Source organism: Oncorhynchus mykiss, chromosome 9, assembly GCF_057628025.1.
Source record: "Oncorhynchus mykiss isolate SJ-2025 chromosome 9, ASM5762802v1, whole genome shotgun sequence".
In the NCBI taxonomy this organism is placed as follows: Eukaryota; Metazoa; Chordata; class Actinopteri; order Salmoniformes; family Salmonidae; genus Oncorhynchus; species Oncorhynchus mykiss.
This window is the reverse complement of record NC_143030.1, coordinates 31,414,338-31,432,923: the sequence shown is the minus strand read 5'-3', so window position 1 is coordinate 31,432,923 and position 18,586 is coordinate 31,414,338. Positions and strand designations below refer to the sequence as shown.

The window sequence follows — 18,586 nt, the reverse complement described above, 5'->3', positions numbered from 1 at the left end:
ATCCATAACAATGAGCTAATGATTCAAGATTTTTTAAATGCTTTTTACAGTGGAGATCAAGTTTATAAATTGCCTGGCTGGGCTGATAAAACAGTGGATTGCGTGATCAGGTGGAACAGTGCAAATGGGCATTTAAACGTCATAGATTTAGCCAGCGGAAATTTGTAGAATGCGGTTTAAACCAATCAGCATTCAGGATTATACCCACCCGTTGTATAATCCACACTGTCACAACCCAATCAATAGGTTGATCCAAATGCTCTTTGCACTCCCCCATCCATTTAAATGGTGGTGGAGTGCGAGGAGCGCAGACACACACGGAAGAGCAGCCCCTACAGCTGGCAGCGGGTGTTTCTAAAACAGACTCGTTGCTGAGAGAGAAGGACCTGTCAAGTCTCTCACGTCCTAGAATAAACACAAGTGAGGTTCGCGATTGATGCAACACAGTTTTAAGTGAAGAGTGAAGTTGATTCAACGATTTTTGTAAGAGGAGCCACGTTTCAAACGAGGAATAGAGCATTCCGACGGGAAGATGTTTTGCGTGGTAGAACTTTGGATGAACGTTTTAATGGTGGGGACTTCAAACACGCGTGTTGCAGCATTTGAAAGGACTGGACTGCTATTATCGTCGGCTACTGAACACAAACGTTGTCATCGGGCTAGAGTATGAGAGTAGGCCATTGAGGACAATGCTAACACAATTTCCAAGGGCTGCTACACCGGGACATGTGCAACGCTCCTCCACCGCATTCGCTCGTTGTCCACCATGACAACCACTGCCAATAACTTTGTTGCAATGTAGCAAACCAACGATCGCTTAATTATATATATATTTTTTACTCAGACTAACACAATGATTCGAGTGGTTTGGTTTTTGATGCAGTGTAAACGTCGGGGATGAAGATGTTTATCGTCAGTGTCCTGGCGAGTTTATTCGCGTTTACTTCACTGACATGTGGCTATCAGATGTCGTGGGGAAATTGGAATGGCAATTCGCAGAACCGAGTGAGTAATCGTGACAAGACCACTCAACCTCACATCATTTTCATCCTGGTTGATGACCAAGGCTTCCGGGACGTGGGCTACCATGGGTCCGAGATCAAAACCCCAACTCTGGACAGGCTGGCAGCGCAGGGAGTGAAACTGGAGAATTACTATGTTCAGCCTCTCTGTAGCCCTTCCAGGAGTCAATTGATGACTGGCAGGTGAGTTGAACCTCCTGTCTCGTGGGTATTCAGTTGTGGTCAGTCAACCTGGTCTTAGAGCATTTCGTATTATTCTGTACGTAAATCCGAGACGCATCATTTAGTATGACACAGTATTTACATTTCGTATGGTATGTATTCATTTGTGGATGTCCATTACCCATTTCGTAAGATATTTAATGAATTTGAAAAACATACAATAATTGTAGCTAGCTGGCTAACGTTAGCAAGGCTAGAGGTTAGGGTTGAGTTTAGGAGTTAGGTTAAAGCGTTAGGGAAAGGGTTAGCTAACATGCAACATCTTTGCAAAGTAGTAAGTAGTTGCTAAAATGATAAAGTTGCCTGTGGTGAGATTCAACCTCACAACCTTTGGGTTGCTAGATGTTCGGTTAGGGAAAGGGTTAGGTAACATGCTAAGTAGTTTTTTTTTTACATTTGATTTATTTGACCTTTATTTAACCAGGTAGGCCAGTTGACGACAAGTTCTCATTTACAACTGCGACCTGGCCAAGATAAAGCAAAGCATTGCGACACAAACAACAGAGTTACACATGGAATAAACAAACGTACAGTCAATAACACAATAAAAGTCTATATACAGTGTGTGCAAATGAGGTAAGATTAGGGAGGTAAGGCAATAAATAGGCCATAGTGGTGAATTAATTACAATTTAGCAATTAAACACGGGAGTGATAGATGTGCAGAAGATGGATGTGCAAGTAGAGATACTGGGGTGCAAAGGAGCAACAACAAAAAATAACTATGGGGATGAGGTAGTCGGGTGGGCTATTTACAGATGGGCTATGTACAGGTGCAATGATCTGTAAGCTGCTCTGACATCTGATGCCTAAAGTTAGTGAAGGAGATATGTCTTTAACTTCAGCTATTTTTGCAATTCGTTCCAGTCATTGGCAGCAGAGAACTGGAAGGCCAAATGAGGAATTGGCTTTGGGGGTGACCAGTGAAATATACCTGCTGGAGCGTGAAATAGGAAGGAATATACCTGCTTTGTTGTGAAATAGGAAGCCGGTTCTAGATTTAATTTTGGATTGGTGATGCTAAATGTGAGTCTTGAAGGAGAGTTTACAGTCCTAGGTACAGAAACCTAGGTATTTGTAGTTGTCCACATATATTCTAAGTAAGAACCGTCCAGAGTAGTGATGCTAGACGGCGGGTGGTGATTGGTTGAAGAGCATGCATTTAGTTTTACTTGCATTTAAGAGCAGTTGGAGGCCACGGAAGTGGAGTTGAATGGCATTGAAGCTCGTCTGGAGGTTAGTTAACACAGTGTCCAAAGAAGGGCCAGAAGTATACAAAATGGTGTCGTCTGTGTAGAGGTGGATCAGAGAATCACCAGCAGCAAGAGTGACGACATTGATGTATACAGAGAAGAGTCAGCCCGAGAATTGAATCCTGTGGCACCCCCATAGACTGCCAGAGGTCCGGACAACAGGCCCTCCGATTTGACACACTGAACTCTGTCATTTGAGAAACCAAGAATGTTGAGTCTGCCGATAAGAATGCGGTGATTGACAGTCGAAAGCTTTGGCCAGGTCGATGAATATGGCTGCACAGTATTGTCTTTTATGGATGGCGGTTATGATACTGTTTAGGACCTTGAGCATGGCTGAGGTGCACCCATGACCAGCTCGGAAACCAGATTGCATGGCGGAGAAGGTACGGTGAGATTCGAAATGGTCGGTGATCTGTTTGGCTTTCCAATACTTTAGAAAGACAGGGTAGGATAGATATAGGTCTGTAACAGTTTGGGTCTAGAGTGTCTCCCCCTTTGAAGAGGGGGATGACCTCGGTAGCTTTCCAATCTTTGGGAATCTCAGACGAGACGAAAGAGGTTGAAAAGGCTAGTAATAGGGGTTGCAACAATTGCGGCAGATACTTTTAGAAAGAGAGGGTCCAGATTGTCTAGCCTGGCTGATTTGTAGGGGTCCAGATTTTGCAGCTCTTTCAGAACATCAGCTGTCTCGATTTGGGTGAAGGAGAAATGGGGGAGGCTTGGGCAAGTTGCTGTGAGGGGTACAGAGCTGTTGGTAGGGGTAGCCAGGTGGGAAGTTGCAAAGTATCTAACTAACTCATTTCAGTGTCCCGTATGTATGTTTACTATGTTATGTCTAATCTATGAGACCAGGCTGGGCCAATGCACTGAGTGTGTTAAAGTGTTATAAAGTCAAGAGGTGACCATTCCACCTGCATCCCAGGGGGGGATGGTTGTCTTCTTCTTCAGACTGATTTACTTATTTCCACTAATTAGCCTGCCCTATACATGCGAGGTGATCAATAGTCAAAATGAATTGTGCATGGGAGGCTTAATTGTTGGCTAAATTGCTCGAGACTTAAGGTCCATTGGAGCATTATGACTGTTTCACTGGAGCATAATAGAAGAGCCCTTTGAAGTGTCCCACTTCTGCATGCAAGCGCAATGTGACTTGAAAGGCTATGCAGACAGACTTCAGTTACGGTGTGTTCTCAAGACACCCAAATGCATGCAACCGCACACAATATAAAGTGCAACAATGACTGCTTTGAATCGGCTGTTTCGTCTCTCACTCTCTCACTCACACACACACACCTGGTTCCTCTCTAGGTTTCTTCCTAGGTCCCTGCACTTCTAAGGAGTTTTTCCTAGCCACTAGTTCTTCTAAATCTGCACTGCCCTTTTTCTTCTTCTTTTATAAGCACCTTGTGACAACTGCTGATGTAAGAAGGGCTTTATAAAATACATTTGATTGATTGCTTCAAGATCAACATTTCAAAATGCACAATTGAGTGCTGGAGAACAAAGATGCACAGTAACAACTTAACTGTCTGCAAGTGGAGCCGCTATAGCAACCGTCTGGGTCCACAGAGGAAAACGCTACAGATGCAGTGCATTTGGAAAGTACTGAGACCCCGTGACTTTTTCCACATTGTGTTACGTTACTTATTCCTAAATGGGTTTTCTCGTCAATCTACACACAATACCCCATAATGACAAAGCCAAAACAGGTTTTTAGACACTTTTGCAAATCATTTAAAAATAAATACCTTATTTACACAAGTATTCAGACCCTTTGCTGTAAGATATCGAAATTGAGCTCAGGTGCATCCTGTTTCCCTTGATCATCCTTGAGATGTTTCTACAACTTGATTGGAGTCCACCTGTGGTAAATTCAATTGATTGGACAGGATTTGGAAAGGCACACACCTGTCTATATAAGGTCCCACAGTTGACAGTGCATGTCAGAGCAAAAACCAAGCCATGAGGTCAAATCAATTGTCCTTGGAGCTCCGAGACAGGATATTGTGAAGGCTGGGGAAGTGTACCAGAACATTTCTGCAGCATTGAAGGTCCCCAAGAACACGGTGCTCTCCATCATTCTTAAATGGAAGAAGTTTGGAACCACCAAGACTCTTCCTAGAGCTGGCCGCCCGGCCAAACTGAGCAATCGGGGGAGAAGGGTCTTGGTCAGGGAGATGGGACAACCATCTCTGCAGCACTCCACCAATCAGGTCTTTATGGTAGAGTGGCTAGACCACTCCTCAGTGAAATGCACACGACAGCCTGCTTGGAGTTTACCAAAAGTCACCTAAAGACTCTCAGGCCATGAGAAACAAAATTCTCTGGTCTGATGAAACCAAAATTAGTCTCTGGCCTGCATGCCAAGCGTCATGTCTGGAGGAAACCTGGCACCATCCCTACAGTGAAGCATGGTGGTGGCAGCAGCATCGTGCTGTGGGGATGTTTTTAGCGGCTGGGAGATCAGTCAGGATTGAGTGAAAGCTGAACGGAGCAAAGTACACAGAGATCCTTGATGAAAACCTGCTCCAGAGCACTCAGGACCTCAGACTGGGGTGACTGTTCACCTTCTAACAGGAAAACGACCCTAAGCACACAGCCAAGAGTGACTTCGGGACAAGTCTTTGAATGTCCTTGAGTGGCCCAGCCAGAGCCTGGACATGAACCCAATCAAACATCTCTGGAGAGACGTGAAAATAGCTGTGCAGTGACGCTCCCCATCCAACCTGACAGAGCTTGAGAGGATCTGCAGAGAATAATTGGAAAAACTCTCCAAATACAGGCGTGCCACGCTTGTAGCGTCATACCCAAGAAGACTCAAGTCTAATCGCTGCCAAAGGTGTTTCAACAAAGTACTGAGTAAAGGGTCCGAGTACTTATGTAAATGTGATAGTTCAGTTGCGCCTATAGTGTCTGCCTACTGAAACGGGAAGGTTCCTGGGCACCTATTCTGGCAAATTATGAAAAAAGTGTCTCCCATGTTGCCCACTCCACCCACCCCTGAAATGTTGGTGTATATACAGTTGTGTTACCAGGCTACTCCTGAAAGGATGATTGCAAGAGTGGTGGTGTTTTAATTATTATTTTTTAATCTATGTTTTGAAATAGAAGGGTGTCCTCCAAAGAGGAGATTAGGGGCCCTTTGTGTGTGTGTTTTTACTAATGGATAGAAATGTGAGGAGAGCTACGGTACTGCTATGTGCTGTATATTGGAGGGACCAGACTGGATTTCCCTTCCATGCCTTGCGGTGGGATTTCAGCAGATGTCTGTCCCATGATCCATTCTATAGGGCTGTTAAAATGTCAAGATGTCAATGCTTTTCCCCTTTTGTGGCCTGCAATATAGTAACTTGAATATCGTGCTGAAAGGGTGGTTGTTGTGATCTCTAAACTTTTGCTCGCCGCTTAGGGTCCCTTTTTTTTAGGTGTAATTGTTTTTGGGGGGTTTTGGGCTGGTTGGCATGGCAACCAACGGAATCTGACCCCTTGCCACACACACACGCTAAATTTTAAATTCCAGTTGTTATTGTTGCGCCCCAATTGTAAACCACAACTATACACCAGAGGGCTCTAGTTTGAAAATGTTTTTTTTCTTTCTCAACTGTCTCTAGATGGACAGGTTGTCTTGCCTCGTAAATATTAAGTTCTACCCAGGGGACTGACAGGTCAAAATATCCAGATATCCCAGGGCATGTTGACATGTATGGTAATGAAGTTCAAGTAGAGGTAATATCAGCCATTTCTTCCTCCTTTTCCCTCCCCCCGTGGCACTGCCACTGACTGGGCATTGCAGGGACGAGGTGAGTGCGTTATTCTGGTGAGAAATAAATATATTACCATGTGTTTCATCTGCTGTGTTTGCATAGTAAGAGCTGTTGTTGAGCCTTTTCGGTGGAAAGATTGTCTGAAGAAAATAATCTTGCATGAAGGCTGATGAAGCCTCTTTCTGGACTGCGTTAGCACTCTCCATTTCAATGTGCTTTTTAGTCCAGGAGCAGGCCTGCACAAACGTCACAATCTCTCTCAACCCCGATGTGCCCCCTCCTCCTACTACCATGCCCACACACTATCATTCCGGTCACTGGTCCTAAAAAGAGAAGCGATCGTTGTGATGGTGACAATGGTCTTTTGAGTCGCGAGGGTTTTCCAGAATCGGCTTGTTGTGCAGGATTAGAGATGGCCAGGTCAAATGTTGTCTGTCCCACTCAACCACTCTCCCTTTTGCTTTTAATGCAACACGTGGATACCAGAGAGGGGACTTGATCCTTCACACACAAGCGCCCACTGTCTTCTGGCCTCAGGTCCTTCATTTGCAGAGATCAGGTGGTGGCAGCATGCAAGACTGACCCAGCCACTGAAATCGCAGCTTTCTTTAAAAATGTATTTCTGTCTTCACCTCATTAAACTCCATTTAAAATTGTAAAGGCCATCCTGTGGGCCATGAGGCTGAAAGAGAAAAACTGCAGTTTTAAAGCGAATTTCCTGCAGTACTACACAATTTGCCGTGTCTTACGCTATCTGAGTGACTCAAACATTATAATAAAATCAACGGGGGCCCCATACCATGACAGAAATACCTCTGAACGCATAATTTTCATTCTTGATTTTTGATTCTCCCTGGCGAGCTTTCATTTCAACCTGGTCTCAGAGCATTTTGTATATTCTGTGTGTAAATTGGAGACACTCCATTTAGTATGATATGTTACGAATTACAATTTGTATGATATGTTGTGAATTCTAGCTAGGTGGCAAACGTTAGCTAGCTGGCTAACATTAGCTAGGCTATTTATTTTTTATTTTACCTTTTATTTAACTAGGCAAATTTAACTAGGCAAACAAATTCTTGTTTTCAATGACAGCCTAGGAACAGTGGATTTAACTGCCTGTTCAGGGGCAGAATGACAGATTTGTACCTTGTCAGCTCGGGGATTTTGAACTTGCAACCTTTCGGTTACTAGTCCAACGCTCTAACCACTAGGCTACCCTGCTGCCCAATGGGTTAAGGTTAGGTTAAAGGGTTAGATAAAAGTGTTAGCATGTTTGCTAACCCTTCCCCTAAGTAGTTGCAAAGTAGCAAAAAATGTATTAAGTGGTTAGCTAACTCTAAGTAATTAGCTAAAGTTGTCCGTGTTGAGATTCAAACTCACGACTTTTGTCCCACCTCTCCACATTCACATTATACGCCCACCCTGATCAACCACCATACTTTTGTTTTTGCCTTAAGTAACCATCTGTCGTATGTTACGCTTGCTATGGTTACATATCATACATACTAATTTGAGTGTTTCAGATATTTACATCTAGTCTGAGACCAGGCTGTTTATTTAGTTGATTGTTAGTTCTCTTATACATACATTTATATAAGTTTACACTCAAATGTTCCATCCCGAAAATGTTATATATATATATATGGAGACAGACAAGTGAACCCCATTTGTGCTGCTGCTGTTCGTACAAAGGTAAAGCCCCCCCCCCCCCCCAAATTGCTACGGCAGCTCTGAATCGAAGCACCTCAACCTCTGGTTTTCCTCAGGGCAGCGGCAGGAAAAAAAAAACTTTGAGGCTTCAGTTGAGCATTTGCCTCCCAAGTTCAACAACAGCCCTTGACTTATAGGGCTCTTCAAACCCCATGAACTCTCACTGTACTACTCAGTAATTCACTCCTGGAAAAGTGAGAAGTTATACCAAGGAAAGGGCATAGGTTGTATTGACCTGGCAGCGGTTATGGCGTTCCTTATTAAAGTCTAAGAATGTGGACTATGTCTGTGGAAATGGGTATGAGACAATGGATGGTGCTCAAGACCAGGTTCTCTGAAATAACTTCTCTGCTAGACAAGGCGGTTGGGCGGTTGGGACAAAGGACATTTTTCTGAAAGTTTTGTAAACACACCCGGTAGTATCAAAGATGTGCGTATTTCACAGCTTGAGAGACATGACGACAAAACGTGTCCGGACAGAGCTGATGTGTGGCCTCTGTCAAAGGTGTTTAGTACACGGATGTGGAATTAGGCATTCATAAAAGACCGCTGATTTAATTTTTGCCAGAACTTTGGAAACTTCACAACCTCGCAGCTGTTTGTCAGGTAGTGTTAAAATGGACTTGAATTATGTCTCCTTGCTGTAGTCTAAATTCACTATTACATTCTCAGACGCACTCCTTTTTATAAAGATTTATGTGACTAGTCTGAATAAAAACTATTGAGAAAATAGCCAGGAATACCCCCCCCCCCCCCCCCACCACCCCCTTCATCTCCCGAAACGCTTTCTTTTCTCTCTCTCTCACACATCTATCAGTCCCTCTCTGTTCCTCTCTTTCTACTTCCCACGGAGGATGACTCCGGTGGAATCGGCGTAAAGCTACATTCTATTTAGCTATCAAAGGCCCACATCGCTGATGAACCTCCATCCATCAACAAACAAATGATCAGGAATGTGCCCCACAGTGGCTTCTGGGTTGCGTGGAGGACATCACCAATGTGGATAAGGGCAGCTTCATGAAACCAAACACTGTGCTGTCTTGGTGTCAAGGCGCTGTAAGTTGTAACTCTAACAAACCACGGGCAGAGCCGTGGTTTATTTGCACAGAGCTACTCCCCCCCCCCCCCCCCCTTTTTGCCCTCTCACCCCAGTCAAGTTTCACCTTCCACTTCTCCAGACCCCATGCAGAGACTGTCCACAGTCGCCCAGCTTCCCCGCTCACTCACCCATCCCCATGTCGCTTCACTGAGCTGTCGCTCTCTTTGTACATCTCGCTCTCCTTCACCCTGTACCCTCACTCTGTTGCACCTTCTACCCTTTCCTTCACCCTATACACTCACTCCATCCCAGCACACTGGGTTGCAGCGCGAATGCATACTGGGTCGGTTGACAAAGTGAAGCAAGGCCAACGTGTGAATAGGGGAATGAAGGTTTTAAGGGAGGGTCTGGATGAGAGCGAGGGAATCTATAGTGTTTTGAGTCCTGAATGGGTTAAAGAAGACGAGTGCCAAAGAGGGCGCAGCAGAAGTGCGATTGAAGGGGCGGTCCAGTCAGATCAAGTCGAAAGGGAGGAAGGGAATAAGCGAGGGAACCACACCGCTCCAAGGCTAAATTTCATTAGCTTTCGAGAGCCGAGGAGAGGCTGCTTATTCGAACCATATGTGGGGAGGATGTGGAACAGTTCCGTGGGGTTGGCACATGGAGCCGGGCCCAGGCCCAGGGATAGTGATGGTTTGAAACTTGGTATAGGCCTAGAACCCAGTGGTTGTGTAGCCTAGTAGTGGTATCCCTGTTGTGCCTTGTGGGATTCTGTGATTGCAAGCTGCACTTGTTGAGTTGTGTTTTAATGGCTTATTGTGATTTGTTGGCCTAGCGGCCCAGCGGTTGTGTTAAAATAGACCAGGGCGATAGCTAGTGTGATTTACAATGGGTGTTTTGAGATTGTGGCTGTACTGTAATTTGGTTGATATGGACTTAAAGTAGGGAAGAACCATGAGCTCGTGCCATAAGATGTTAATGAGGGTCTGTAAACGGGCTGTATGCGACAGGGTGGGAGGCACATTGAATACGCTCACTACTCCAGTCATTATTATTTATTTTTTTACGGGCCCATAAAGACTAGAAAGCAGAAATGTCCGTCAACCACTCAAGACCCACACAAATTCAAGGCCAATGACCCATTCCCTTGAAATGTCATAGATGTAGACCAGGATACTTTGGAATTCCAGTCCACGTCGAGAGCTTTCGTTTTAGATGACTGATCTGTTTAGGGATAAGAGACTACGTAGCGTGACATTCTCATTACACGCCTGTAACCTTTTGGTATGTGAGCACCAGCATCCCATAAGACTCTCTGGAGGGTTAGGATTATATGGTGAATTCACACACCCTCTCATACGTAGATGAGTTCGTGCAGTCACACGCATACGCACTCGCAGAAACACACGTGCTCACACACACACACACTTGCTCTCTTTCACACGCACACTCTACCTTTCGGATGAACACATAAGAGACTCTTATATTATATACACACACACACACACACAGCTCTGACGTGCATCTGTCTTTTTTTTCCAACTGTGTTGCGTTGTGATTTTGTGTGGCTTTAAAAATCTGAAGAAAAAGATGCCCTCAGGGAGACATTGTCCCTTCCTCTCAATCCCAGATTTCAATCCTTGGCTTTTTAATACGAAGCTGGACAAATAAAAACAAGTGAAGTTTGAAGGAATGGAAAATCTAATCTTATACCCCGGTGGAATGTATACAAGCTGGTCCACGTCTGGCTGAGAATGAAGATAATGGAGCAGAAAACCCTCCAGAAATGGCACTTTTTTTTTTTTTTAATAGACATTTATGGGCAAACGAAGAGAGTAAACATGGACATATAATTGCTTGTGAAAAGCGCTAAACAGAGAGATGGCATATAGATGGAAACTAAAGTTTTCTCTGCACATTTTATTATCTGCAGTTGTGAAGTCTTGAGTTCACTTCAACGTATGTCACCGACTATATAATGGCAATTTGGGGTTCAGATTCAGCTCTAGTCAAAGCCTACGCGCTCGGCGCCAAGTTCCACCATGGACCACCAAAAGAGCTTGCTTGATTGTCTCTCTGGTCTCTACCCAAAGACAGATGTTGCTTTTCCCTTGGCTTATTTTTTTCCATCACTATATTAGTTCATTTGATCCATATTGGATCCAGTTAATGATCGCCCAGGGCAACAATGCTTCCTCTATCCCCCCCCCCCCCAGTGTGTTTTGTTGTGGAGTGGCCCCTACTCAGACCACTAACTGGTGAGACGTGATCATCCCAGACCCACGTGAAAGCAACACACAATCTGGTTCTCATCCCAGATCCCGTAGTAGTGCCCCACTGAATGGTTAGCGTTAGATTATCATTTCTATCCTCAAAGATTAATTCTGATTCACTAACATATTAAATCTTACATCCTTAAAGTTGATATAGCATTTTAAACTGCCCCACTTCACTTGTTTGCGGCAGGTAGCCTAGTGGGGTGGCAGGTAGCCTAGTGGTTCGAGCGTTGGACTAGTAAGGTTGCAAGAGCGAATCCCCGAGCTGACAAGGTAAAAAATCTGTCATTCTGCCCCTGAACAAGGCAGTGTTCCCACCGTCAGTTAAGAATTTGTTTTTAACTGACTTTTCTAGTTAAATAAAGGTTAAATAAAATACTTTTAAAAAATGTTTAAAAAAGAATCCTAGGAGCCACTCAGACCTATGTAGGTCTTTCTTGCAGTCAAAATAACCTAGTGGAGTGTTTGTTAAATGTTTTTATACTTAACGGTTTTGTGATGTGTAATATTGGGACGCTCTATATCTGACATGGTACAGGCGTCTTCCTTTTTTGTAAGCCCGTGTGTGTGGACTACCAAGAACAACTCTTGTGTGACCCTGATTTTTAGCCCACTGCAGTAAAAAGGTTAACCCATATGCTACAGTCATTCTCCTTTCAAAAGACACTAGAGGATCTTTAGGTTTTGGATGCCAGATGTTGGGTGTATATACTCTACTTATGACTCTATCCTTGCGTGTTGCATGTAACTCCACTACAGTCTGCTGGCGATGGGACCAAACAACAACACTGCCACCAGCACACTGGCTACAGATGCCAATTCAACGTCTGGTCCATGTAGGTTCAACATAATTGAATTGAAATGATGTGGAAACGGCGCTGATTCACGTGTGTGTGTGTGTGTGTGTGTGTGTGCCCAGTGAGAGGTGTGTTGTGAACGACGCTATTGTACTACCATAGCGACTGTGCAGCGTTCATTGAGACATCTGCTACGCGGTGAATTGTAGGAGGAGGAGAAAGAGCTGTTCAGTTGTTCAGTAAGACGGTCCTCCCACCTGACTGACTCCTGAGGCATAGAATACTGTATGGTAGGGAGTTCTGGACTGCCAGAGAGACTACGCCATTACCCTCTCCCGAGATCCATTAGCAAAACCATGTTCTGTCATTTTAGCATACAAACAAGCACACAGACATGCGCACACACACATGCACAAATAAGCTTACAAACATGCGCACATAGCGGCTTTACACATACAAACACAGCTTATGAACACACCACTCATTATGCCATTCTGCAAACTGTTCAGCTTGTGTCTGACCGTTTAATATTGTGTGACAGTATTAAGTGAATTACATGTACCTCAGGGAATAACCAATTAAGTCTAAAACCTCTTAGAACGTCCCTGTGTTTCATCAACTCAACAGCATTTCTAACTTTCAGTTTCTCAAGGGAATTATTAGCCAGTTTCCCTAAAACACTTAGGCCAGTCCATGTTTTTTTTTATTATTAAAGTTAAGTCAAGGGCAAGGTGTTACTGTAGTGTGTATTTGCACTTCCAAGATGCAGTATGCTAAACGCATGCAAAGACCTGCACAGGGCTGTGTCCAAGTGTGAATAAGCGTGTGTTTTTGGGGGGGGGAGCCGTGGAAAAGTTTTAAAAATCAACTCCTGCCGCTTTAACCTGCAGATCCTACACATCGTAAACCTAGCCCAAACTGAACCAGGAGCACTGACCAATGACTTCAAGCGTAGGACAATGACCAGCCAAGCTGTGCTGTGTGGAGGGGATCGCGTGCGTACATGTTTATACTCTGTGTAAGCATGGGTTGTTTTTGTGTGAGGGGAGGTATAATTCCACATGAAAAGCATAGATTTGGATCCCCAGGAGTGACTCTGCACAGAGAGCTGCAGTGCTTGCACTACCGCTGTGAAGAGTATAGACCCTGCTAAGGAAGCCTTCGGTTTGATTGTCCACCTCCTGGCTTCCCTCTAGCCAAAGCCTCCTTTTTTTTCATTTTTTTTTTCAAAGTGCACACCCAACTTCTTATTTTCTCTACCTCGCCTTAGTGAGTGGTTGCCTGTTTTGCCACTGGCAGCAGGAGAGAAAGAGGGATGAGAGGACGATGATGGATTTGAGGTAGCCTGGCTTTCTCCGTCCAAAAGCAGCACAGGAGAGTCGGACGTAATTACTACCGAGACCGGCTCCACCGTCCCAGGCTGCTGAGCCAAGACGGGCCGTCACCTCCAGACATCGGAGGACCCGCTTTAAAAAAAAAAAAAAGACTAGCTCTGTTGCTCCCGGGGTCGAGCATGGGTAACCTCGCCAGGAATCAGTCACTATGTCATTGTACATGAAGGTAGGTGCAGCTTTTGACTTCACATTACTAACAGAATAGTGCCTTCCTTGATTACATTCCCGAGACTTAAGTGCTCAATTTTAAAACCAACGTTTGCAATATTTACATGGTCTGATATGACAACAGACCTTGTTCCCACTGCCAAATACAATCACCGACTGGTTTTAGGTACTCTGTAAGCACAAAGAGATGCTTTCAGAATAAGACGTGTGTACATAGGCAGTAGCTGTGTCAACAGATATACTGCACACACAGTAACTTTGGTTTGTCCGGGGTTTGATCGTTACCACTAGGGGAACGATTACCTCTGGACTTTTTGATTGTTGACTATTTCCTTGCTCATGACAATAGGCAGGTGGTCCTTTTTCGGGAACTCCGGTCTGTTCTACACAAAGACTCTTGTCACTCTCATAACACCGGCCTCGTGGAGACACCAAGGCAAAGTCGACACAAGTCGTCGCTTTCTTTTCCGTCGTTGCCAAAATGGCCGCCGCAGTATAGAAAGTTAGGAACATCGTTAGTTTCAGGTCACAACTCTTGTTTCCTGGCTTGCCTTGACTCTTGAATGATGGGTTTTCTGTGTTGACACTCTTTGCCCCCCCCCCCCCAGATACCCACCACTATTACCACGACATCCTCTGGCATATTGCTCTTGGACATCTCCTGTCAAGCATCACTATGTTCTCTGGTTGCCGGCCCGTGTTAGCCCAAGCAGTCAACTGTCATTTTAAACCTGTTGGCTTTGGACTAAGTCCATTGTAATTACAATTAGATTGCATAATGGGTGTAATCTGTTCCGCAAAGCTGTTTTCTGTGCTGTCTCATTGCATTTAAATGGCCTGTGAAAGGATTCCATTGTTGTTTTAGAAACTTGAACAGCATTAACTTTTTAAATGGATTTACCAGAACCTTGGGAGAGTTTGGTTTAGTTTATTGGAAATGTATACAGTAGCGTGTTGAAATTGTCCAAATATTCTCATCCAGTATAGCCTATTTTTCCCTATGCGGAGCAATTTGTGTGCACATCATATGCCATGAAACTCCTTTACAATTCAAGCGTAGAAAAAAGTGGAAGTAGGAAATGTCCAAACACCACAGCAGAGTCATGGCGGCGTATGTATGAACCTGTCATAACATAATACTGCAACTATATTATATTCAGCTGTAAATGTAAGCAAATGCTTTATGATGTGTGACTTGTTTTGGATACTCTGGCCAGCCAGATGAGGATGGTCTCTTTTTTTTTTTAACACTGGTTCTTCTCAATGTTTAGATAAACTAGAAGTGTTTCCTAGCCACTGTCGCCTTGGCTTTCTCTTTGTGGAAAAAAAATAGTCATAGATAAGATTTGATTGGTTGATTTGACTAACACCATTTCTTCTGTGTCCCATGCAGGTATCAGATCCACACGGGCCTCCAGCACTCGGTCATCCGGCCCACCCAGGCCAACTGTCTGCCCCTGGAGAACGTCACACTGCCACAAAAACTCAGGCAGGCGGGCTACTCCACCCACATGGTGGGCAAGTGGCACCTGGGCTTCTACAAACGCGGCTGCATGCCCACCCAGCGGGGCTTCGACACCTTCTTTGGGTCCCTGCTGGGTAGCGGTGATTACTATAGCCATTATAAATGTGACGGTCCTGGCATGTGTGGCTATGATCTCTATGAAGGGGAGGAGGCGGCCTGGGAACAAGATAGGGGCCAATACTCAACCCTGATGTTCACCCAAAAAGCTGTGGACATCCTGGCTCACCACAACCCTCAAAAACCCTTATTCCTCTACTTGGCCTTTCAGGCGGTCCACTCCCCGCTACAGGTGCCCGCTCTCTACCTGGAGCGCTACAAGTCCATCCCTAACTTACATCGTCGCAAGTACGCCGCCATGGTGTCCTGCCTGGACGAGGCCATCCACAACCTCACGCTGGCGCTAAAGCGCTACGGTTTCTATGACGATACAGTGATAGTGTATTCGTCAGACAACGGGGGCCAGCCCATGGCCGGGGGCAACAACTGGCCACTGAGGGGGAGCAAGGCAACTTACTGGGAGGGGGGCATCCGGGCCGTAGGCTTCGTCCATAGTCCCCTGCTTGTGAACAAGGGGACCCAATGTCGGGCGTTGATTCACATCACGGACTGGTTCCCCACCCTGGTGTCCTTGGGGGAGGGGACTCTGGACGAAGACCTCAACCTGGACGGGTACGACGTGTGGGAGGCCATCAGCGAGGGCCGTCCGTCCCCCCGGCAGGACATCCTACACAACATTGACCCTATCTACACTAAGGCCAAGAATGGATCCTGGAAGGCCGGCTACGGCCTCTGGAACACGGCCATCCGTGCCGCCCTCCGGGTCGGTCACTGGAAGCTCCTTACTGGGGTGCCGGGCTACAGCGACTGGGTCCCTCCGCAGACGTTCTCCAGTCAACTTCTGACCAACCGCTGGCATAATGAACGCATCCGCTGGGACCGGGGAAAATCCATCTGGCTGTTCAACATCACAGCAGACCCCTATGAACGAGTGGACCTGTCACTACACTACCCACACATAGTGAAGATGATGCTATTGAGGCTAGCACAGTACAATAGGACGGCCATCCCGGTGCGCTACCCGGCTAAAGACTCCCGCTCCAACCCTAACTTTAACGGAGGGGTTTGGGGACCCTGGTACAAGGAGGAAGAGGATGAAGAAGATAGGGAGACTAACCTCTTCACTAACTACCTGGCCAAGAAGAGACGGAAGAAGAAAGCGAAGAAGAGGAAGCTCTGAAAAGAAAGGGGGAGGATTAGATTTTTTATTGTTGTGACTTTTTGTGTGACACTTTTTAGATGGTCAGATCTCAGGGATTGACACACAATCTGTCTTAAAGGATTGTCCTGCTCAATGATTTGAAGACTTGAATGGACTGGTGCTTGGATAGTATGGGAAATCAATGGACAAATGGACATAGATTTGCCTCCGAGTAGGCTAAAAGTAGGCTTTATGGAAAGTACCCACTTTAAATCACTACTGTCAGACCCAACACCTATGACCTCACGACTATGGGTTAAGGCCTTTAAAAGAGTGTTTGTTTTTCTGGTTTTTATTGCATGCTTGAATTCCTGTGACATTCAGATTGTTAATAGATTCATTACATTTCATCAGAGAGAAAATAAATATAGAATGAATCTTTACGGACAGCGTCATATTTTTGGGGTGAAATAATAAAAGAACCAAATCAACAAAACAGTTTATTCTATTAGCTGTTGATTGCAGTGTTTTTTTTTTCAAGAATATGAAAACAAAATGTAGGATTTATATCTGCTAGTCAGCTGAGATTTAGTTTGTTTTATTAGCACAGTCGGTCTGAACCTTAAGATAATGTATGTTCTCCCCCCTTAGGTCTGTCTGCTGTGGCTCCAGTTCAACTTGAATGTAAAACAAACTAGCAAAAAAATGAAAGACCCCGATGCAATTTTTATATTTTTTTTCCATTTGTCTCATTCCGCCACGGAGTCTTTTCTCATCTTTCTCTCTCTGTACTTCCACGCCTCTCCCTTGCGCTATCTCTTGCTCACTTTTTGTTGCTTGATTTCTCTCGCGCTCTCTTTATATCTCGCTCTCAATGACAAATTTATCAGTCCCAATTTTGCAGCAGTAGTGTTTTTTTTATTTGTATTTTTTGTGACAGGAAAGTTTTCTGTCTGCTGCACATTGTCACTGCAGCCGATGGCACGTGGCTACTTCGTACCTTTTTTATTTTAGTGGAAAATACTATAAAGTTGAACTTGGTCCAGCGTGCCAGATTCAACTCCTGTGTTGCTTGTCTTGAAGCGCCAGATTCATCAGTCGGTGTTGAACAGTAAAACATAAATGCCATAAATGGAAACAACCCACATGGTTTTGGGCAAAGCAATATAACTTGCAACCATTAAGTCAAACAGTATTTGATTTGATTTTCTGTTGCTTGACGCTGTCAATAAACATACTTTTTATAAATAGCGTATGTGGACAGAGCTGCCCTGGTCAACTGTAAGTGCTGTTATTGTGAAGTGGAAACGTCTAGGAGCATAAGTCGCGACGTGGTAGGCCACACAAGCTCACAGAACGGAGCCGCTGAAGCACATAACGCGTATATTTTTTTTTTTGCCTGTGCACCATTGCAACACTCACTCCCGAGTTCCAAACTGCCTCTGGAAGCAACATCGACATAACTGTTCATCCGGGAGCTTCATGAAATGGGTTTCCATGGCCGAGCAGCCACACACAAGCCTAAGATCACCATGTGCAATGCTGGAGTGGTGTAATAATAGGAATAATGGTCTGGGGCTGTTTTTCATGGTTCGGGCCTCTTAGTTCCAGTGAAGGGAAGTCTTAACGCTACAACATGCAATGATGTTCTAGACGATTCTGTGCTTCCAACTTTGTGGCAACCGTTTGAGGAAGGCACCTTTCCTGTTTCACCATGACACTGCCCCCGTTCACAAAGCGAAGTCCATACAGAAAAGGTTTGTCAAAATTGGTGTGGAAGAACTTCACTGGCCTTCACAGAGCCCCGACCTCAACCCCATTGAACACCTTTGGGATGAATTGGAACGCCGACTGCGAGCCAGGCTTAATCGCCCAACATCAGTGCCCGACCTCACTAACGTTCTTTTGGCTGAATGGAAGCAAGTCCCCGCAGCAATGTTCCAACATCTAGAGGAAAGCCTTCCCAGAATAGTGAAGGCTGTTATAGCAGCAAAGGGGGGACGAACTCCATATTATTGCGTGTGATTTTGGAATGAGATGTTCGACGAGCGGGTGTCCACATACTTTTGGCAATGCAGTGTATGTACATATGCACGAAAGCACACTTTGTGATGAGGTACGCACGCCAATGTTTAAAGCACAAAATAGCTGCTATAACTTTGATTGGTCCATAAAATACTAATAAAACAGTCATTTAATGATGTTAAATGGCC

General features: G+C 44.9%; 1 protein-coding gene across 1 annotated transcript; it reads left to right on the top strand.

The window, feature by feature from the left end:
- Window positions 1–232: 232 nt before the first annotated feature.
- LOC110531871 (arylsulfatase J) lies at window positions 233–17,101 on the top strand. The gene is made up of 2 exons (XM_021615348.3): window positions 233–1,205; window positions 15,044–17,101. The coding sequence occupies exons 1-2, from the start codon at window positions 898–900 to the stop codon at window positions 16,410–16,412; spliced, it is 1,677 nt and encodes a 558-aa protein (XP_021471023.2). The 5' UTR covers window positions 233–897; the 3' UTR covers window positions 16,413–17,101.
- The last annotated feature ends 1,485 nt before the right edge of the window (window positions 17,102–18,586 follow it).